Source organism: Ursus maritimus, unplaced genomic scaffold, assembly GCF_017311325.1.
Source record: "Ursus maritimus isolate PB19 unplaced genomic scaffold, ASM1731132v1 scaffold_9, whole genome shotgun sequence".
In the NCBI taxonomy this organism is placed as follows: domain Eukaryota; kingdom Metazoa; phylum Chordata; class Mammalia; order Carnivora; family Ursidae; genus Ursus; species Ursus maritimus.
In genome coordinates, this window is record NW_024427107.1 from 61,105,951 (window position 1) to 61,130,160 (window position 24,210).

The following is a 24,210-nucleotide window of genomic DNA, read 5'->3' on the forward strand; positions in this document are numbered from 1 at the left end:
CTGGTGGAGCTTAGTGACGACCTGGTGACAGATTCTTCAACTGAAATTTGAAAGATAAATAAGAGTCTAGCAGCAAAGCGGCCAGGTGAGCATTTATAGCACCCTAAGTGCAGGGCAGAGTCCATCTGAAGGACATTAAGATGCAGTAAAAAGAGGGAGGAAAAACCCGAGATTTATAGCGATCTATGGAAAAGAAACAACAGAATAAATAAAAAGTAAAATTTTCCTGACAAGAAAGCAAAACCTCCCACCGGCAGGATAATAACATAGGCAGGAAGAGAAGAAAGCAGTGACTTGCACTTTCCATCAAGCCAATCCTTTTCGCCAGGGATTTCACTCTTGTTCTAACGTCATCCTTCTTCTCTTTGCCGCCTCTTTCTCGAACATGCCATCGTTCTTGCATTTTCACACTATGGTAATTTACGAGGATGGTCTCAGGACCAACTCACTGCGTCCCCACTACTGGCAGAAACAGGTGCGGACCAAGCCTCTTGAGTGAGAAGAACATACTTGCTCCTCCAATTAACGTCTTGCTCTGGAAACTGGCTTTAGAGGACTTGCATCGTGGTGGGTGATGGACTTCCTTCTCCAATCCCTGTGTTTCGTGGGCCCTTTGGAGTCACATTCACTCTCCACTTCACTGAGTCCAGATTTAAACCGATCAGGGAATTTCCCCCTGAGATATCTTACTATCAGAAATTGCAGGATTATAGCAGAGAGATTTTTCAAAGAAACAAACATGCTTAAGAAACTTCAGTAAAAGTACGGAACATACTGTTGTAATGAGAACAAATTAAGTATAATTTCAAAGCAACAACAACAAAAGGAATCCCATTAAAATAGGCATGAGAAATGCAGCATCATAAAGTGAATGACAACTTTTAATAGCACATTGTAAGAAGAACAAATTAAAAGCAGCCCCGAGTTTGCTAAGATGGCTATATCCATGTTACCAAAGGGAGAAAAAAAATAATAGAAATTATTTTTGGAAGCCTAACGGTGAGATTCAAATTTTCAGATGGATGATATACAAATGCCTCATCCCATCTATTAAATTTTAAAGGAGGATTCGAGTGGTTCTTATTTACCATTTACTCTGACTCCTTTTTTATTTAGCCAAATGTCTTGCATGGTTTCATCATTCAGTAAAAATAAGGTGAGTTTAATTTCATTACCTAAGATTTTTATAAATATTTTCTCTATCCCGATTATTTTTTTCACTGGTGATTTTGTAAAATGTATAAGCCTTTCAGAGGATGGGATAAATGCTTGAGATAATTTATTAAGGCTCATCTTTTCTCATAATATTTATAGTTGCTTATATTCTCACTCTTAAATCCTTACAGTTTCTGTCCGTGTGTTCTTCCGATACACCGAATTTCAATAATAAGTATGTTTTAAAATTATAGCTACTATGGCCCTTGAAATTTTTACGGTGTCCCCTATTCAAGAAGATAGAAGTACCAATCAGTTACACTGTAAATCTTCATCAACACTAGGAAAATACTAAACTTGGTCAAATCTGTCCACGTTGCGAGTTAGTCGGGAAATAAGCAAGCAGAATTGAGAAAGACTTCACTGCACTGGGCAGCATTCCCTCTGCTGTTTCTGTAGAAGTTAATGACTGTGTGGACTCATCTTCTGAGTCATGCCAACCCAGAGGGAAACTAATGTCAACACTTGGGGTAAGGTGATCCAATTTGATAAAATTACTATTTATCTCTATCTCCTTTGTGGTTCTTCAGGCGGGTTTGCGTCCATGACAAAATTAATACAAAGAACCAACCAGCAACGGCTTGACAGGACCCTCATTTCAGTCATTTTATTTACACATAAAATGTCCCTCTATCATACAGTTTGTGAAATCCACCCTGTAAACAAATTTCACTATGCTCACAACTTAGGTCATCACAGACTTCTGGGAGTCCAGCCTGAATAAAGACGGTAGAGTCAGAACTTCTACTATAAAGAAACACTTCGACGGACATACAAGACGTCTTCCACTATTTATTTTTTTAAAAAATGAGAAGCCCGTGTTTAACTCTGCATCCTGATTTGTTAGGCATGAACATATTTTTGTAATCACAAATGACCCTTTATCGAAGAGCAATAGTATTTTTTTCTGACTTGATATTCTCTAGCTTGCCCACAGATTGGAGCAAACCTTTCCAGGTATGGGATCGTTCGGGGACGGCAGATTCGTGGACGGGCGCAGACACTGTCACGGCAGCTGCACAGAGGTCTCAGCCCTCCACCCGAACCAGTACTCCAGGGAGCCACGGCCCCCAGTCAGAGCTGACATAAGGTGGGACCATTTGCTGTCTGTCCTCTACATGCTTTTCATCAGCTGTGTATACTGGGCTGTGCTCCTGCAGGGATCCTGGCCCTTCTACCCAGGGGGGTGTGCCCTTGGTTCAATCTGCACATTTGACAACCATGGTTTCACGTTACCGTTATGCTCATGAATGACCAAATCAAGTTGCTTAACCCTGCACACAGTCATAGGAAAAATAGGATGTAGAAAGCCACCTACATCCTTTTTTTACTTTCTGCCCATCCATTAGATCTGAAGTAAACAGGATGAGTTCTTGCAAAGTATTAATTTGCTGGTCCGAAATGAAGGTAGGGTTCCTCTTACATGTAACTTCCAGAAATTTCAAAGAATGGATTTAACAAAGGAATTCATGGATTTCCCGTGGGTTTCGTTGAGCCCCTTTTATCAGCAAGTTTCCCTGTCTCTGTTCATATGGTACTGGGGCCAAAACTTGGGGGTAGTCCTAGTCATTCACTTCTCTTTTTCATTGTACCCCTAAGTCTACTAAACCAGTATGATCTGACTGTATGTTCTTTCCTCAGAATGTTTCTGGCATTCACCCTCTGTCACCACCGTCTAATGAACACATTCATCATCTCACACGTTTATAACCATAACCTCACCTACACATACACACACATATATATACATATACAAACATATGAACATGCAAACATATACATATTATTTACACATATACATAGATATTATGTGTACAGATGTATACACACACACACACACACACACACACCACTAAAGGACAGAAACATTGCCAAGTATGAGGAAATTACATGCATCTATTTTGCAGGTAAAAATTGGGGATGAAATGTTGCAGTGTGCAGACACACATACACAAAAAATGCAAAACTTACCGGTTGACCTCCCCACCACCTATGATTAAATTTCTCTCGCCCTCGAAGATGAAAAGTGGCATCAAACACAGGATCATACATTGAATTGCCAATAATTCCATGTGATTCTGGATACAGCCCCTTTGTGTAAAAGCAAATTTATTGTTAAAATACAAATATGATGATCTGTACATATTAGTTCTATCAGAAACTCTCTTATTATAGGAGGTTTTATAGCAATATTTAATTTCCAAATTTATATAAGATATGTATAGACGTTATGTGTGTCTGAGCAAACATGAATATTATCTATGGATTAATCATAAGCTATCCGAGAGACTTAACATGATGATAAGAAATTTAATATTTGGGGTTTTTTAACTGTTGCAATTTACTAAGATGACAATAATTTTTATTACGATAAATTAATCTGGAGATTGAAATTTACTTATGTGCTTCCAAAGAAGCTTCCATTTATAAATACACTTTTCCTTTTCCCTGAGTTCTACTTCTACCCCAGGGCCCCTCAAATTCATAATAATAATAAAATAATTAAACAAATTACGTTTTTAAAGAAGAAAGCAAGGTGGAATTGGGAATATCTAAAAACTAAAACAAAGCAGCCCTGAAGTCAATATTTTTATTTGAAAATTCAGAAAATAAACAACAGACCCTGTGGTATCTGAGAGAAGTTTAAAAGTTTAATATATGTGTTCAAACAGAACTTCACCTGAAAAAAAGTTTCCAGTTTTGAAGTTACAGTGACGTTCAGTCCCCCCCAGAGTCGTAAAAGACACTGCGAACAGCTCACGCAGACAAGATAGAAAACAGACAGATTTTCTTTGAACACTGAAAAACATGTTTTTTAAAATCTCCCTTTAAGTCATTTCAGGATGAAATCTATATCCATACCCTTTGAATCTACATCATTTGAAAAAATACTTCCAGGGGCTCCTGGGTGGCTCAGTCAGTTAAACATCTGCCTTGGCTCATGTCATGATCTCAGCGTCCTGGGATCAAGTCCCATGTCGGGTTCAATGCTCAGTGGGGAGCCTGCTTCTCCCTCTCCCTCTGCCCCTCCCCGCCCCACTCATGCTCCCTCTCTCTCTCTCAAATGAATAAATAAAATCTTTAAAAAAAAGAAAAATACTTACAGTGGCCAAAGTGTATAAGTTAGGGAAAGTTTTTGTTGGGTACACGGGCCTCATGTAGGGAGAGTGTGTGCCGCACGACCCTAGGAACAGAATTGCAGACATTAGAGCAAGAGAACGAACAGGAGTCCCTTCACGTATAGGAATTCACTTTATAAACTATCACAGACTTGTGTTACTGACACTTCTGTATTTCAAGTAATAGAATACATTTAAAGCCACGTGTCCATAGCTCTCAAAGCCCATAACTAAGCGTGTACTGTGTAGATCATGGATACTGATGAGAATACAGTATGAAAAGGACTTACTTAGCTTTTCAATGTTAGGCATGACCTTGCTGCCTTTCTTCATGTAAGATGCACGGAAACCATCCACAGAAAAGATGATTAATGGAGGGCGAACAAACCTTAAACAGTAACATAGTAAGCTTTAGAAAACGTACTGCCACAAAGTTTCCATTGTGCCTAGTCATTCTCACAACTGGAACCAGGAATTTCCAAGATGAAACTTCAAGTGAGGATATCGGTACAAGCCTGGGCTGCCAGCCACGTAGCATTTGTGACGACCGAAGTCCAGAGTTAAATGACCAAGGTCATAAAATGGCCAGGGAAGGGACTGGACTCCAGCTTCCCCCTAATGTACTTTATCCACTGCCACCTCTCACACTGCAAACAAGGTTCTTCCCAGAGTATAAAGTTGTTATATTTGCCTGGAATAGGTGCTCTCCCATTTGCTACCTGGAAAACTCCTATTCATTCCTAAAAACCCACCTCAGGGTTTCCTCTTGTGTAATGTTAGCTGCTCACACTTCTGAATTCCTTTAAGATATTAATCATACCTTTTCTGTCATTCACATACATATTACATTATTTCGATGCACAGTTTACAACTTATTCATCTTTCTATTTTGTGGACCTATAGTAGGGCTTCAATAAATGCCTAGCAAATACATGAATGAATGGGTGAACAAAGTAAATGAGTATGAAATTTATAGCAGTGGCACTCCTGTCCCTAAAACTTATAAAAGAATTCTTTTTAAGTTTAAATCATAAAATAACTTTAAAAATAATTAAAATTGATGAAGATCCATTTAACTAGGACAGGATCCGATGAAATAGGTCCTTTGTTATAGTCTAAGGATAGAATTGGCCGGTCAGACTCAAGAATACTCAACTGTGTGCAAAAATTTTTTTCTGATAATGCAGCAAGCACAGGCTTGAGTTTATTTGAAGCCACATAATAAATAAGGCATATTTCAGATGAGTCACAGATAAAGCACTTAGAAGAATACCATAGAAGAGTTCTTCATTGTCATGACCATTACCACTTATCAGGGCATCTACTGCTAGACTGCTTTTTCCACAAAAATAACCGAACACATTTTAAACAGTCAGAAACTATGGCTATTTCATTCAGAAAGTCCAAAGAAGTTCAAGTCGTTCATTAAAGCCAAAAAAGGATATGAAAATAAAGACAATATCGAAATACTTGGATTTTGTGTCGCAGGCTGTGCTGCCTAAAAACAAAAGTCCACTTGAACGAATACATGAATGAAAACACACTTGTTGAAAATTTATTTTCTGCCAGGCATTTTAAGGGTCCATGAATTTTCAACAGTTTCCTGGAAGGCGTAATGAGTGCCTTATGCTGGTCACACTTGAGCCACAGGGTGTCACCCAGGTCTGGCTGCACCCCAGCAAAGCAGCGTTCAGTAGTTTGTCAAGTTCCTGCAGCATCTGGTAGGAGTTACCAGCTTGGATGGTGTTTTTTGAGAAGTTCTATAGTCCTCCTCCCCCCACCCCCAAAAGAGGCAAAAGCAGCCTTTCAGGAAAAAAGGCTGAAAAAAAAAGATCAATGCCAGAAATGTTTCTTTCCTTCTCCGGCGATATTTAGATACACTTTGTAAAATCTTCAGCTACGGTGAAGTATAGAGGATATTCAGTCTTCAATATGTGCAGAGACAATAAGAGAAAAGGTTTTAAAAACTCACTACTTCGGGGCGCCTGGGTGGCTCGGTCGGTTAAGTGTCGGCCTTCAGCTCAGGTCATGATCCCGGGGTCCTGGGATCGAGGCCCTCGTCAGGCTCCTTGCTCAGCAAGGAGTCTGCTTCTCCCTCTTCCTCCGCCCCTCCCCTCTCTCTCAAATAAATAAATGAAATCTTAAAAAATAAAAAATAAAAACTCACTACTTCAAGATATGCATTCTAGCTTTCGACGGATTAATCACTTACAAGTAGTTGAGTATAAGTTTACCTGTATAAAAGGGTCTCAGCTTTACCCTGTTTGTCCCCATTTACCCATCCAGATCCTGGGACACTTTATTGACTACCATGTAAACTTCATATTTATAAAATGCACTTACCCTGCAGGGCATTCTGGGGTCTTTATTTCCTCACAGTTGTCATCTACCCAGTGTGTCTCTCCTAGGAGGGAAAGTGGGTAAATTCACTTGTGAATCTAATCGTCAATGGCAGCCAGAGCCCCAAAGACGGCAACCCCAGGTCCCGTGTCTTGTTGGATACTTGTTGCTTATGGGACACCATCTAAACAGAAACTCTGAAATAAAGTCTAGTGTTGGTTTGGCTTACGAAAGTACACCCATACATAATGGGAAAGCTAATATTTAATAGCCCCAAGTGGTGTTTATGCGAGCCTTCTGAGCCTAAATGGTTTGTAGATAAAAACACCAGTGGCGTCAGTGAACAAAATTTCATGTTTGTTTCCCTCCAGAAATAAACTGTTTGGTCATTAGATGGAACATTCTTTTCTCCACCACCGAACATCTCAAAGCCATAGAAAGTATGGCACAACTTCCCTTTAGTGGAGGGGAAAGGCTTAGAATACTCAGGGGTGATAGATGGAAGACTGCAAGAGAGAGATGATTTGCCAGTGGATCTGTGTACAGCCTGTGGATTTAGGAATAAAAACCAATGCTTTCACTTTTATCTTCCTCCAAGGTCCAAAAGCTTCCCTGAGCTACCCCAACAAGAATGGAGAACAGAAAAGAGCTCAGGTTTAAAAACGAAGAAACACAAAAACGAGGCTTCTTAGGAGAAAATGAGAATTATCAAAAAGCATTTGCTTTACATGGTCCTTAGGAAAATCAACATCACGTGTGTTGACCGTATTGGAACGCTCCCTTGTCAACAAGATCTGACTGCTGACAACGGGGTAGGTTAGCAACATGCTCCTTAAAGTGGGGGAAGCTTGACCACATATCTAGCAACCCAGGGCTCACCCATGGGCCTCACAGAAGTACTGCAACTAGAATTTTTCACCAGGAAAAGCCAGTGTTGAATGGTTCAACAACAAGGGACACCTCGGACTTTTCCTGTATTTTCTCTTCTAATAGCCTCTGTGGCTTATTGTTACATTTACTACATGGGGAAATAAAGAGGAAAAGGAACAAAATTCTCAATCCATTGTATACTTTATCAAATGTTACAATAATTGTTTGGGCAGGGGAAATTTTCCAAATTCAGGATTAATGCAATGCCTTCCTGCCACACACTGAACATTAAACACATTTCAGAACGGATTTGCCTATTCCCCGAAATCTTTTAATGGAAACGCTTCTTAAACGTTCCATGTCACAGCTCGGAAGAAGGACTTAATTTTGACAATAAAGTGACTTGCAAAGTTCACATAAAGAGTCGTGGATCTTTCCATTAACCTCTACAAGAGGGTGCTATGGTACCTTCAACTCCTTAAAGACAGAAACGTCATCTTTTATATTTTCGTTAGTCCACCGTTAGTCTTAGAGTATTTACTCTTAGAATAAAACCATCATATTCTGCAATCGACCATACAAAGTGAACAGATATGCGGGTATAGCTTTGGGGTATAATAGGAGCGACAGGTGCCCAGATCCTCTTTACCAGCTAGTAAACCCATCTTCAGGCAGCTGCTAGTGCCCTAGTTTACAGCTTACATCCAGTGGGTACAAAAGCCATGCCCCCCTGCCTCAGGGGTAAGAATGCTGCAATTTACCTTCCAGTAAAACAGGCCAAGGTGAGACTTCCCCTAAAACCGCGTCCCTGCTGGCCGCCCCCCGGCCCCGGCCTCCCTTGCTCCCTTACATGGTTTTCCTACAGAGCGTTCCCTCAATACATTCCGTGTATGCAATTCTGTCTCAGGCTCTGCTTTTAGAAAACCTGATCTAAGACCAAGACAGGAACTTTAGAAATCTCTTCATTATTATGATTCTACCCATTCTGGAATTTGGGGTGATTTCGTTGTTATTTCAGATCAGTGAAAGGCAGGGAAGCAAAACTAAGAAAGAAGCATGAGAAATTAAAAAACACAACTCCTTCCCTCCTCCCCAACCCATATCCAAGGTGTTACAGCCACAACATCCAAGATTCCTTGGAGCACCTCCAGTTTTTATTCTTTTGAAGCTCTAGCCAACCCGCGGAAACATGTACCTTTGCAAACCACTTGGTAATTGGTACAGCAGTCTCCCCTGGCCAAGCAGTCCTCCGAGCAGTGACAAGCATTGTCTTCATTTCTTACTTCTCCGCATCTGTCCTTAGTACACTCCCAGCCGCCAGCTGAAATCGGCACAATAAAACACTTTCACTGCTTCTCACAAACCAAATGAAAGAGGCCACAATTGCTTACAAGCGTTGCCAACAAAAAGAGCTAAAATCCCACATCATTTAATCTGCTTGTGAAATTAGAGTTGGCCTGAGGCCTAGATGATATTTGGAGGACTTACAAATAGGTTGAATTCCTAATTTTTCAAATCAGAGTACGAAGCCAAACATAATTGGGCTCCTTTGGAAAAATGGAACCCTTACCATTTGTACACTGTACTAAAAAAAAAAAAAAAAAAAAAAAAAATGTATGGTATGTAAGGTTTGTGATAGGAGTTTCTACCATCACAGGCATAGTCACCACAGCTGGGCTCTTTCATTTCCCAAAGTAGCTTTACCTGACTTTAATTAGCTTAATTTAAATAAAAATGATACTGCAACCAAATCCTTGACCTGCCAGAAGTTGCAACTGAAGGGTCAAGTCCTACACAGATAGGTAGAGTTTAAAGGGATATGAAAAACACTCACAGGTCCAACTATTGACCAAAAATGTGGCCCTGTCTATAATGAGAGGTCAGAGCCCCTCCTCTCCAGGAGGCCAGGAGATGGGTTACAGATTTCTGTCTGAGCATACTTGATTGAGAGCTCATGGTTTAACTCTATCAACAGGAAATATTTAGAAAATTAATATTTTCATTTAAAAGAGAGTGCTATCTTTTCTTGCTTGTCTTTTCATCCACTAGACTGTAAGCTCCATAGCAGGAAAAAAAATCACATCTTTCTTTTCACCATTATGTCTCCAGTGCCTGAGACTGTGCCTGGCACATGCTAGATGTTGCATGAACATTTGTTCAATCTACTTGCAAATTACCATGAAAATAAAATATGACTCTTAACATTCAGGATCGATGTACTGAGAAACTTCATAATTAATTCAATTATCCAATAAATATTTCCATTATGTTTTCCATGTTCTAGGTGCTGGGGAGGTCATGAAGAACAGGAAAGACAAGATAGGACATCTTCATGGAGCTTATATTCCAACTGGGCAAGACAGACCACAAGCAAGTAGACCAGTAGAAAAAGATAATTTCAGCTCGTGCTAAGTGCTATGAAAGAAATAACAGGATGGTACTGATAGAGAGTGACAGGTGGAACGGGGATGCTATTTGATACAGAATGGTCAAGAAAGCCCTCTCTGGGCTAAGAACACTTGAGGTCTTCATTTCTTAAAATATGTCGTAAGTGGAAGACAGTGTTTACAAAAAAGCATCACTATTAAGAAGCTAAATTTATCGAGGAACTACTGGCTTCACGTAAGAATGGAATTTTAAAAAGCCAGGGTTCAGAGTGAACTACAAGCAAGGTAGGAGTCAGTCAGCTGTATAATTTTGAAAGCAAACACAGAAATAAGCAGAAAGAAAAAACAATATTTAACTTTATGGAATAATAAGAGAGTTAGCTATCAGATCAGATAAAGAGATATTTTTAAATGAGACTATATATTTTAAAAGTGAGAATATGTTGAAAAGGGAGTGGTGAAAGCTCTTTAGCCCTTTGAGAGGAATATAAACTTTGAGAAGTGTTAATTTTGTAACATGTATTTAAATTTTAAAAATGTACACTTTGATTCAAAATCCCACTCCTAGGAATTTCTTAAGGAAAACAGACAAAAATATGAATATGCATGAACCACATTCACTGATACATTGTTCATAATAGCAACCACTGGGGAAAATCTATATGATGATAAGTTATCCAATGAAGCAGGTCTCACCTGTTCAATGGCATACAATGTAGGCGTTCAAAAGGATGGTGTGTAAAGAGATATATATATATACACCCTCTCCCAGGCATATATATATATATATATATATACACACACACACATACACGCTCGTATAAATACACACACACACACACACACACACACACACACACACGTAGTAGTTAGGGTCTACACTGAAACATTGTGTTTATCTCCAGAAAGTGGCTTGTACTATCACAGTAGGATCTCAGAGACTTTTGTTTTCTCCTTCAACCTTTTGTTATTATCTGATATTTGATTCTTCTGCATTTGGCATACATTAGCTTGGTACTCAGGAAAATAAACTACTTCAAAACTGTTATTACCGTCCATATTTATTACACCTGGAAAGAGAGGCATGAACGACATTCAGAGTGAGCTAAGCTGGAGTGAAGACACCCACTAAACTTTGCAAGGAGCTCTAAGATCAGGAATCCGGACCCGCTGAGATGACATGTCAGAGGCCAGATGCTCTCGGCGCAGAGGAAACGAGCACCGGTTAGGTCCCCGGTGCCAAGCAGTCACAGGCTGCTGGTTTGAAATACTGCTTTAGAGCCAGAGAACTCTACTAGAACATCTGTTCCATCCATATGTTCAGTTTACAAGGTTCTCAGCATTTAAGTTTGCAGACCAACAACTAAGGAACCTGGGAGAAGTTCCAAAAGAAAGTAACAAGAAAAAAAAATGGCTACATGTTTGGAAAATGTATTATACAGAAAACAGCCTAATAAAACTTTTCTTGTTCAGGGGGTGGGGAGTGACGGTAAGCAAACAAACCAGAACCAGTAAGGGAGGGGGCGTTGGTTTTCATATGAATCAAGGGTCATTTCTTTAGTAAAGGAGAATAATGTCTCTGTTTCTAATGATATCATTAGAAAGATAAGGCTCATATCAATGATAATGAGAGTCAGATTTTTAAAAGAATCATCTAAACCATACAAGTCCAAAAGCAAGGAATAACTTGGCAAGGAAGCTGTCGAATCGCTGCATTTAGTGATCGTAACAGGGTTGACGGGCATCTTTCTCAGAGTTTGCATACGATGTTGCCCAGAAGCATGCTGGATAGCTTACAAGGTATTTCCAGAGTCCTGTCTAAAGCATCGGGCTTTGGAAACAGAGCAGGTGGGGTGGCAAATGTCTACAAAGGTGCTTCTTCTCAACTCAAGTGTATTCATTCTGAAGTCTGTATATTCTATTGATGGTTCCAGTATAGAAGACATGGAAAGAAAGGCCAGGATGACTGAGAGGAATATTTTAGAGCTACCCTGAGCATGTGACCCCAAGTAGAATTCCATAACAACTTTCTACCTGCACAGAGAATGGGGAATTACATCAGAGTAGGCCAATAGTTACTATATGATAAGATGAAATAACACAAATGCTGTACACTGAGCAGGCAAGCAAAAATAAAAAGAAATTAAAATTGAAAGAGAAAACTAAAATTAAGAACGTTCACAGTTTTAGCCCATGTGCCTTAGCAGCGAACGTGGGAATTGACCGCAAGAGACAGATGATGAAGATGAAAAAAAAACAAAAAAAACAAAAACAAAAAAAAACCCAGGCCATAACTACTTCTGAAACCAGTAAATACTGACTGCAGTCACGAAGAACCTTCTTTGGGTAGGCCTGGTATGCAAACAACAGTCACATGGGGTATACTCATAATATAATCGATAATCATTCAAGAAACAAAACTAACCCACAGAGTTTGGTTTGGCCCAAGCAGGGTGGCAATGCCGGCAGAGTAACAGTGAGGGCCTTTCAGCCATCCAATCAAGTCTCCAGAGGACTCAAATTTACCCACCTGTCTTCAAACAAAGCTCGTCAAAATCATGGCAGCAACTGCTGTAGCTCTTGCATAGATTATCACAACGACACTCAGGGGGTCCAACCTCTTGAAGTTCAAAGCATCTGCCCTTGCATGATCCAGAGGTGTTGGTCCAGGGGGAGTCCGATAACACTGCAAGATACAAGAAGCAACGGCAATGGGATTGGGAGATGAGTCATGTCATCATGGAGAGGGGGCTGGGCGGGGGGAGCAGAGAGTGGTGACGCGGTCAGGCTCAAGCTGAGCAGCCTAGCACCCTCACCTGCTGGCTATGGACCCTGGGCAGGTCGCTAAACCTTCTGTGCCAGTTTCCTCATCTGTAAAGTGGGGGGATTAATGAAAGTAACTGGAGATTATAACGAGAATTCAAGGAAACAATCCATGCAGAACACTCAGCAGTCTGCCAGACACAGAAAGTGCGATGAATGTTGGCTGTCGGTTTTATTTTACTGTTTACAAGTATTATTACTACAAATCTGGGAGGGTGAGTGTTTCTGCCAATAGAGAAGAGAACGTTGACGTATACACTTACAAACAAGAGTTCGTTTCCCTCTTTGAAAACCCATAACTTTTTGTAAGGAGATTTGAACCTAAATGTTCTGAGAACAGTCTGAACATAGGGACTGAAAGGGAAGACTTGCAAGATCTCTTCCAGCCGTTCAATCTACACCCAAAACAGAGTTACACAAACACAAACACCACAATATCAGCTTGTAAAAAACAAATCCTCTTTAGTTTCTATGATACGTCCGTATATCTAGAAATCTCAAGAATCAACTAAAAATTTGGGGGGAAAACCAGTGAGACAAAAATTCTACATATTTGTATGATATAAGCAATTAAGTTCAAAATTCAATGGAAGTCCCATTCATCACAGTGCCTCAAAGATACGATATCTAGGTATAAATTCCATAAGACTTGTGTAGGGCCTCCCTGAAGAACACATTAAAACTCTACCAAAGATGTTTTGAAAGATTTTATTAAACGGAAAGATACACCATCTTGGAGATAAAGATAATTAATATTATAAAAATACCAGTTCTTCCTCAATAAACTTAAAGATTCAATGCAACCACAATAAAAACATAAAGAGGAATTTTTTTAAACTGGAGAGGATATTAAAAGTTTATAAAAAATGAATATACGAAATGAAAAACACTGGAAAGGAAGAGTAATTTGGTGAAGACTAGATGGTAAAGTATATTCTCAAGTTAAATAATTAAAATAGTTTGTACCAGGAAATAAGTAGATCAGTGCTGGAGGTAGGGATGGGAAATAGAGCCAAATATATGAGAATTTATTTATAATGAAAGCAATCGGAGAAAGAAAGAAGGATTAAACAGGGGGTGAAGGAAAGATTAATTAGTAGGTAGTGCTGGAAGAACTGGCTGACTGGAAAAATTTAAGCTGTATCCTCATCCTAGCTTACAAAATTATTAATTTCTGATGAATGGAAAGTGTAAGCAGTGTCCTACCTGTTGCTAGGAATGAAAATTTTTGTAAAATAGAACACAACTTGGAAATGCATATGAATCCTTCACCCAGAAATGCCATTACTGGGAATTCCCCTCTTGTGTATATTTGCAAAAGTTTGTCAAGAAATATGTACAAGAATCACCGTATCCTTAAATGGAATATTGCCCAGCCCTTAAAAAGAAGGACTCCGATCTGGATGTAGGCTAATATGGAAAGATCCATAAAATATATTAACATATATATTTTTTTAGAGAGCAAAGTGACAGAACAGTCTGATGGTATTAACTATTATGTATTATATTTTGTGTCAAAAATAGAGGTAAAGAGAGCAATAGGGATATAAATAAATGTAAAAATAAAAACAGAGACAGAGAAGAAAGAGAGGGGGCAGAGGCATTGAGAAAACGTACAGGTATCAATAACCTTCCTCCCCCCTCCCCACAGGAAACTCTTTACAGGAATTATACTGGAGTAAAATGACTGAGAAAGAGAGAAGCAGAGGGATTTTTTTTTACCTTTCTATCTATAGTTTGAAATTTCCACAATTTTATAAATGTCTTGTTTCCTTATCTCTCTCTCTCTCTCTCTCTATATATATATATATACACACATATATATATACATATATATACACACACACACATCTGTGTGTATGTATTATTATATATATAATAATATATTATATATAAATAGCTTTACAAATGTTATTGATGACATGCTATGTATAATCTTATTTCCTTATTTATGTTTATGAATTTCTCATTTTCTTTCAATTGGCATGCATTACTTTTAAAAACAAGCAAACATAAGACGCAGGTGGGGAACAGAAGTTAAATAACATTTCCAGGTTCACTGAAGCCCTTTATCTGAACATCCCGTTCATCCCTCAGTCCTTTGTCCTTTTAAAAGTCAGAGTCACCCAATCCCAGGCTTTATGGCATCGGATCAGTTCAAGTAAAGCAAACAGATTCACTAGACCATGAGATGTGAAACGCTTGTGCATGGTTGATTCTGGGATGTTGAAATACATACAAACCGCACCAGCTCAGTTTAGGAAATAATGTCAGGTTTCCAGTGTAGTGCCTTACCTCTGGTTCAAAAACCACATTTTTCTATTGACTTTGGCCAACCTACGAACAGTCATGCTGGGCCATAAGAAACTGTGGGGGGAGGAGGGGTTGAGATGTGCAAAAAGTAAAAATAGAGAAAGCCCTATAGTAAAAAAAAAAAAAAGATAAGAAAAATGCTTATAATTGAATTATTCCTTTTTTTAGGGTACCACTTAGACAGTAGCCATCTAATAAATCCTGAGCAGAATTCATTCCCATGAGCTGCATACATAAATATGCTCAGCTATGCTTATCGCTGAGATAATGCTAACAGGTCCAAAGGCACATTGTTCGCAGTAATTGACTTGTCCTGTCTTCTCTTCTTTATGGTGTCCAGCCTGCATTTGAAATATTCCTCCAATCATGCCCTTTGCTTTTCCATCATCACAATCTCTTCCCTATTTCTCTCTTTAGTTTCAAAATATCTGTGTGGATTTTTAGCCATTTTAAACCTTTCTTCATCCATGCTAGTTACGTGATTTTTACGATATTCTTACAGCATTGATTATTCTCTGACTGTATCCCCCACTTTGTTTTTGGAAATAATTGAATCTCACTCAATAGCTTTCCCCCTAATGAAAATCTTCTTTGCCAAACCTTAAACGGAAGACAGCTTCGTTAAGGAAGAGTTGCAAACACACAGATCATAAAAAGTGTTGGACTCAAGGTTTACCAAGTAAGAGTAAATTCTGAAATATGGACTAGGGACACATATGTCAAATTCATTCTTGGCTGGCTTGGACTCAGCTGACAATGGCAGTGAGAGAAAAGGGAAGATGAATTGATCCTTGTAGTTCTTCCAATCCAATAATCTTAAGAATTTGAACTTCGGCAACTCTTTTAATCAAATCAGGTGAGAGTCGAACCACATTCCCTTTGCCTTTCCAGGGCCTATCCCACCCCCGCCATCTTTCATAATAAGCTCTAATCCCCACACTTTCATAGCCCTGCAATCATCCGCCACATCTGGCTCTTTCATTCCATGCCCATGTCTCATGTCCTTCCCCCCACACCAGCCTGAGGACAGATTTTAGGTCTTCAATTTTTATTGGAAAATTTTAACCTGGTTCCATATAGATAGATTCTCTGACTTATATGTCTAAATTCTAAAATCTGAAAAGCTTTCCTTTACCTGACCTAAATCAGGAGAACATCAATCTGACCCCTGGGGGTCTATAATTTATTCAACGGTGTGATGAAAACTGCAGGATCAGTGAACTTGCGGTGTCTCATAATTACTGAGACTCCCATAAAAGCTCGAACCAACAAGGAAGACAAAAGACAAAAACAAACACCTCAAAAGGATCGAAAATGTGTGATAAGTATGGAGGTTTAGAATTTCATACAAGGCATTTGCCAGTACTTTTATGAAATTCAAATTCTATTGCTGCCTTCTTAATTACATATTTAAATGTTATTTTGCTTAAAGACGCAACTCCATTCCAGAATATTAAAAAACTCTTAGAGTCTATATAGACACATTCTCTTAAAATAGGAACTTCAAATTTTTTTTTTTTTTAAAGATTTTATTTATTTATTCGACAGAGATAGAGACAGCCAGCGAGAGAGGGAACACAAGCAGGGGGAGTGAGAGAGGAAGAAGCAGGCTCCTAGCGGAGGAGCCTGATGTGGGTCTCGATCCCAGAACGCCAGGATCACGCCCTGAGCCAAAGACAGACGCTTAACCGCTGTGCCACCCAGGCGCCCCCAGGAACTTCAAATTTTAAAACATGTATAAATGTACATATATGATAGGCATAAGAAAGTACTATAAATTTCTTACTTTTCACAGAAGCATTTCATGATCTAAAAAACACCAACATAAAAACATGATTTATTACACTCAAATTCATGATCCTGATAGAAACAAGTGAAATTATTTCCCTTAATTAAGTAAAATCTTATTTCTAAAACATTCCATCGGGGTGCCTGGGTGACTCGGTTGAACATCTGACCCTTGATTTCAACTCGGGTCATGATCTTGGGGTCATGAGATCAAGCTCCACATTGGGCTCCATGTTCAGTGCAGAATCTGTTTGAGATTCTCTCTTTCCCTCTTCCTCTGCCCCTCCCCTCCACCCACTCTCTAAATAAATAAATAAATAAAATCTTTCTAAAAAGATAAAATAAAAAAAAAATTCCATCTTACCACACATACAGAAGCGGTATCATAGAATTCTGGTGCCATTTATATGGGGGAAACTACTGATAATTTAATAGGCCATCGGAAAGAACGTAATTCATGACAAGAGTTGTGACCTAAACATGAGTTCATCCTGGACTCCCAATCCTATTTTCCTCTAAATCCCTCTGCAAAATGGAAATTTTCAGATTTGGATGATGATCCATGAGGGAAGCAGTACTTAAGTTTGAAAACCTTTAGCTTCCTAAAGCTGGAAGACTCTCTCTTCTCCACTTTGTGTGGTGGCCCTGGGTGCAGGGTTTGAGATATGGCGCCCTATCTGTCCCTCCCATTCTCTGTGGTCCTTAGCCCGAGTGCTTCCTGAAAGTGAGAGGAAAGCCTTGCAATGGGTTGTGGGCTGTGGTTACCCCGCCTCCTGTTTAAGAGCACTGACACAGAACTGGTTCTGCTCTGTCTGCCTGCCCTGTCTGAAGTAGAAACCACAGGGAAAGGAGGCGGTCAATATGGACGACATTCAAGATGCTGACCAACTCTCGCATTTAATGCCGTCTTATGCCTCTTTTGGGGTATATGATTCATCCTTTCTGGTCATACTTTCTTGTACTGCAGTTGCCATGTGTTCTTGATGCTATTGACCTCATCCCATAGTGAGCACCGCTTACATACAGCCTCCATGTCAGTATCTCCACTTCCTAAAGACATCAGTTCCTATAAATACCCACTGCGTTGGCACCGCTGTTCTCTCCTCTCCATCAGATTTTGGACCAGCTCTCGTGGACAACTTTTCCTGTACCTGGGAACTTTTCAGACACCTGCACTTTTAAAGCATTTATAAACACAACATTCTCATGTGGAAAGATCTCGTAAACTAGAAAAAAACAAAACACAGATTTCTATGCGACGTAAATAAGATAGATTAACTTTAATTCAATTTTTTTAAAAAAAGATTTTAGTTATTTATTTGACACAGAGGGACACAGCCAGCAAGAGAGGGAACACAAGCAGGGGGAGTGGGAGAGGAAGAAGCAGGCTCCCAGCAGGGCAGGAAGCCCGATGCGGGGCTCGATCCCAGAACCCTGGGATCACGCCCTGGGAGGAAGACAAATACTTAACAACTGAGCCACCCAGGCACCCCATTAATTCAACTTTTAAACCCCTCAAGCAGCATTTATGATGGTAGTCAGTACAGTATGTCTGAATGGTTTGCAAATCTGCTCCCAAACAACGAAATGTTGTCATCGAAATCACAGGTATCGGCAACTTGAAAAGGTAAAAATTTAGACACTGGCTTTTGAACATAAGTGAAGATAAATTAGATGTATCATCATATACGTAACACCTTATATTCTCATCAACCCTAATATGGCATTTTGTTTTCAAAAACCTTTTCCGATAAAAAGGCAACATTATCCCTATTTTCCTGGTTGGAAAATCAGAACCCTCAGGCTAATCTGAGCTAGCAAGGGCCTGGCTAAAATTTTAGATCATCTGAATATAACTACAGTACTGTTTTTGTTCACAAAGGATTTTTCAAATTCTGTACATAGGCTATGAATTTGATGAAGACATGATTTGGAAAGGTTTTTTAGTTTGAGAATCTATGTGGATATCTACTGAGGACTGAGATTTCTGGTTCTGGAGACGAGATAGAGGATTCTGTACAGTTTTAAGATGAATGAAAAATCCCTACTCCAGAGCTCCATTTAACGAAGCCCTGAAAGACCTGTGCCCTCCTCAGATTCTACTTCAGACACTTTTATTCCATTTACTTAAAACACCCGCTGACTCAGGGCACCTGAGTAGCTCAGTCAGTTAAGCATCCAACTCTTGATTTCAGTTCAGGTCATAATCTCAGCGTTGTGAGATCAAGTCCTGTGTTGGGCTCCATCCCTGGTGTGGAGCCTGCTTAAGATTCTCCCTCTCCCTCTGACCCCCCTCCTTGTCTCTCTCTCTCAATAAATAAAGAAAGAAACAAACATCCCTAACTCTACATTATATTTAACATCAAGTCCCATAATGTGATCTTAGTCATGACAGTTTTCCTTCCAGAATCATGGCTGTTGTATTTGTCAGCTTTGCAGTTTCCTACATGCTACTCTTCCATCATCGAGACAGTTTTTTATTGCAGAATGAGATTCTCAAATTTATCGGATGAACACCAACCTTCTCATGCCTCTTACCATTGTTGTTTTCTCTGCGATTCACAAAGACTCACTTTACTCATAAAGCTGTGAGAGACCTTTAATATTTACCCACGAATTTCGTTCACATTCACACCCTTTTAAGCTTTGGAGCCACTAAAAATGATGACGGGTTGGTTTGGGGCTTTCGAGTCTCTATTAACCGGTTATTCACAAGCTCACAAACTTCCCTGTGTCTTCCAAGTATTATGCTGCTTATATTTCAAGGGATATCCCATTTCCATCTGGAGACTGAAAGGGAATCTATCACAGACTTCAGTAAAATCGCCTCCACTCTCACACCACAAACGTACACATACACGCATATACACAAGTGCATGCACACACACCTGTATACACATAAATTCACTTGCAATCTTAAAGGGAAATCAAGCTGGCTACACCAGTTGTGTGCAACAAAGATGTCACACTCATGCCACTTTTTACTTACCTTTTCTTTGAAAAATGTATTCTAGTCATCCCATGCACATGATTGCCCATTATATTTACCCAATAGAACCATAATGAGCTCTGCTCATTTCATATCTCCTAATAAATCCATAGATCTCTTCTCATCTGGCAGAAGAAATCCTATTCTACCATTACTTCCAATAGATCACTAGGTCCTAACAATAAATCCAGCGAACAAGTGTGCTCGTTAGTTAATTATAACAGTCTGTTTGCACTGCCACAGCCTTGAAACTCACACCCCAGTCCATAGTACAGCAGGGAGGGTCTGCCCCGTGCGTAGAACATTCTCACCTATTGCTGAGGACTCTAAGGAACTACGTTTACTAAGCGAGAAAGTGCATGCTTTTGAATGGGAGATCTTGCTCTGGTCAGCCTGAAGCTAGCCATGTATTAATACCCTTTGTGTTCCCATTGGTCAAACAGTCTGGAAGCACTGAGCTTCCCAGGATTTCTTTGGGACACGGAAGCATTGTTGAAAGTTCGTATGGCTGCCTTTCCTTTTAGTATCTTGTCCTAATACATATATAAAAGTTCAGCCGATGTTTTCTGATGCGAAGGCCTTGCTGACAGATGTGCATTGTTTGAGGGAGGCCCTTTCTAGGCACATGGAACATTTAAAAAGATGAACATGACTAAACTCTCTGCACTCTGCTCTCATCCAGTTTCCAAAGTATGTCTCTGGTCTTTATTCAGGAGAAATCAACCATTGGTACCTAAAAACCTGGCAAACTACAGCAATAGAAAAATTACAAATAAAAAGTGTTTGGGCATACCTAAATCCTAAAACTGAGACTTAAAGGGCATTGCATCCCAACTAAGCTTCAAAAAGGTAGAATTTCCACTTAAAAAATCATTTTAGGAGATACCATAAAGGCCTAAAATAATCAATGATTTAATTGAAAAATTCAAGAAGCAAATATTCTGTACTATATTTAAGATCACTTAGACGTATACATTATAATATAGATTGTATTATTTTTACAGAAGTCACATAGACTCATAGCTCTTATAGCTGTTTCTTACAGCATATGGAGAAAATTATACACAAAATATATTTAAGGATTAACAAATCTGTCCTATGCTTTTCAAGTTCTTCAGTAGAGTGCACACAAATTCAAGAGTGAACAGAATAGACGGAATCATGAGCTTTTTTTTTTTAATCCAGAAGGAAAATTAGACATCATCTAGGCCTGCTTCTCATTATATAGCTAAGGACGCAGACGTCACAAATGACTTGCCCAAGGCCACACAGCAAAATTCTATGGATCCCGGTGGTCAGTCCAGAACCCTCATGTTTCCCAAAAAGAGCCAACTTTGAAAATAATGAGTGACTTGATTTTACACATTCATTAAGAAAAGAATCAGTTTTGGCTGAGGTAATATATGACTATGAAACAGAAAAGAAATTCCTTCTAGGATGCATTGGGAAGAACCAGGAGTGGGCTCACAAGCTGCTAGCTTGCCCACATGACGATACTAAGGATCCGATCCCCCTTCCAGTCTGGGCAGTTACAGTCAGTGCTAATGGGAATTATACTTGTCTAGAACAAAAAAAAGAGATCTTTGAAGAGAGCATTTGTTACCAATAAACACAGGATTCTCCAGCCCAGTGATCTCCTCTCCTCTCCCTCAACAACAGAAGACAACTCACTTTGTCCATTTGGCTCCCTGGGGGTGCAATTTTTATGATGTATTTTCTCACTTTTCACCCCAACCACACCCCACTTTGACTCACTAAACTACTTCTAATATGATTCTTTCAACCTTCTGGCATGACTCAAAAGCAACTTACTTGATGCGTGGAAGACCTAGTACTCCATCAATATATGTATCATGACTTGGTTAATAAAAGTTCATGCTGGCTCAGCAGAGACAGGTGATTGACTTTTAGATCAGACGGGTCAAAAAATACAGAGAAATTCAAAATCCGCAGGAAGGCAGACAAACATGCTGAGATGTCAGAGAAAGTCAAGAAAATATTGCCCCCTAGAGTACCCATTACTTAATATGTAATTTTTATTTATAAAACCATCAGCAGCTCCAATTTCCAGGAAATTAACCAACTCATTACTTAAGACCTGGTCAGTTAAGCCCCCTCGGTGTGCACAAGGAGCTCCTTTATAAGAATTCCCACACTGCTTATGGTGCAGTGTATTGTAAAAGGAAACTCTTTCACTTTGGTTCTATTAGTTAAGTCAAGGTACACTATTAAAACTTACCTTTCCTTAGGCCAAAAGAGAAAACTGGGTGTAAGTCAATCCTGTATGTAAGCTCTTCAAAGCACCTCCTCTCTTTTATATTTTTCCAATTTTAGGTAAATCTTAATCTCATCTCATAGTCCTAAATTCTGAAGTTTCAGAAAGACAGTTCACTGCTTTTTTTCACTGTCACTCCTATTTTTTTTCTTTTCTTTTTTTTTTTTTTTTGTGTGTGTGTGTGTGTGTATATCAGAAATTTCTGGAGACAAATACTACCTCTTATATCACGGGACAGTAAATCAAATTCATATGTCTCCAATATTAAATCAGCACCTGTTCCTACCACTTCTCTCTTAGCCTTGTCTGTTAACAAGAGTTTTAATTTTATCTTTACATTTATAAGTTCCAGAGCACAAAGACTGAAATAGCCTTTCTCACGGAGTGAGCATACATGTTCTCATAATTAAAACCACATTCTCTCACCTGAATTATACACAGAGCTATTTTTACTCCGAGGAAATCTAGGACTCCTCTAGTTATCCTGCAAGACTATCTTAAGGTGCATTTCTTTAGGGGCTTATACTGATGATCAAGTGCCTAAGAGTTTAAAAGGACTGACAGTGCGAACAGTCACTACACTTACCTGTAGGAGGGCCTTCATCCCATCCTTCTGCCCTCTTAATTCGATTTGCTGTGAATCCTAAGCAGATATTGACTCCAACAGCGAAAGTGAACAGGGATATTACCTAAGGGAATAAAGAGATGGAGGTGTCAAGCCAATTAGTCAGATGACATGAAGGCAATTCAAAGGACTTCAACATCACCACCCCATCCTACAACTTCCAAAATGCACCGGAAAGAGCTATCTTCATTTTTAAAACAAAAAGAAAAATCCAAAATCAGGAACTGTTTCTGAACATCAAGTCCTTCCCCCTCGCTGCGATGCCATCATCTCTCCTACCTGATAGGACCGGAACCGGCTTCTCCTGGCCATGGCAGAGGGTTCTTGGAAAGCCTTTTGCTGTGTGCTCTCTTTTGCCTACACTGAATGCACCGCTTTTTGGGGCTCTGAGTTCAGTCTATTAACTACAAGTAATCCCACCTGGGAGGTTGACAGCCTCCTCTGATTTGTCCGGAGCTTGATTTCATCACGATGGGTTCACAAATGGCAACTCTGAGCCTAAGAGGCTTGAAACATCCCTCTCCTTCTCTCCACCCCCTTATCGGTCCCGCCCCTAACACACACACACACACACACACACACACACACACACACACGCACACTTTCATGTGGTTTCCTCTGGTAACATGAGGGTTTCTTATGTTGCTGTGGCCAATAACAGTGCATGTTCATTTTCCTTCCCTCACAAAAACAGGGTTTTTAAAAAAGAAACCAAGTGTACTTGATCCGATAAAAATGAAACAGAGCTGAAAAAGGGTTTCCACCAGCTTTAAGCTTTTAAGGTTTACAATGTAGTTATTCAATGTAGTCAACCTCACAACTTTATTTTTTTTAAACAAGGAAAGGTTTATAATTTATAAACCTAACAACTTTCCCTGTCTTTCCCATTTATTTATTTTTTCTGGCAGTTTAAATGACCCTGTCCCTACTGCCACATTCTCAGCTACTCCCGACTACTCAAATATTTCTCACGATAAAATCTCCCAAGATTGTAACTAACACAAGAGATAGCATTATTTTTCCTCGTGTTGTTGTTAGCGTTTAGAGAAGTAACTTTTATCAAAATACTGGGAATGCCAGCTAAGCAGCAGAGAGTCCTTCTGCCCTGTGAGGAAGGACAAAATAACTTCAGCCTGTCTCTTCTTCCTGAAAAAAAAAACTGTCAGCTTGGTTTTTNNNGGGGGGGGGGAGGGGGGGAGAGACGGATGGGGGGAGGGGCTGGATGGGGACGCTTTATTAGTGATTGAATTTAGGAAGGAAATCTCAACGGCAGCAAGAAGTTAGCTTTTAAAAATTGTTTTCCCTGATTATTTCCCAGTTGCATTGTCCTCTAGCCCCCAAATGCTGTCCTTTAAGGCTGTTGTAAATGTTAAAAGTTTCTTAACAAAGCATTTGGCAACCAGGAGGCTTCTAAAAGAAATCAAGGTCTCTAAATCTGAAAGTTATTTAAATATCGTCTGCTTTTA

At 39.5% G+C, this 24,210-nt stretch overlaps 1 protein-coding gene across 5 annotated transcripts in view; it reads right to left on the bottom strand.

Moving 5' to 3' along the window:
• Positions 1–24,210, bottom strand: part of ENPP2 (ectonucleotide pyrophosphatase/phosphodiesterase 2) — a 108,854-nt gene that overhangs the window by 55,430 nt on the left and 29,214 nt on the right. The window contains exons 1-8 of one of the 5 annotated variants that reach the window (XM_008689287.2): positions 23,024–23,187; positions 22,706–22,808; positions 12,462–12,617; positions 8,740–8,865; positions 6,678–6,738; positions 4,625–4,722; positions 4,320–4,399; positions 3,187–3,306 (exon numbers count right to left, since the gene is read on the bottom strand). In XM_008689287.2, coding sequence (XP_008687509.1) covers positions 3,187–3,306; positions 4,320–4,399; positions 4,625–4,722; positions 6,678–6,738; positions 8,740–8,865; positions 12,462–12,617; positions 22,706–22,808; positions 23,024–23,056 — 777 coding nt within the window. In that variant the 5' untranslated portion in view covers positions 23,057–23,187. Of the gene's footprint in view, positions 1–3,186; positions 3,307–4,319; positions 4,400–4,624; positions 4,723–6,677; positions 6,739–8,739; positions 8,866–12,461; positions 12,618–22,705; positions 22,809–23,023; positions 23,188–24,210 lie in introns of those variants that run through there. The other 4 variants (XM_008689289.2, XM_008689290.2, XM_008689291.2 and 1 more) reach the window with 4 other exon arrangements.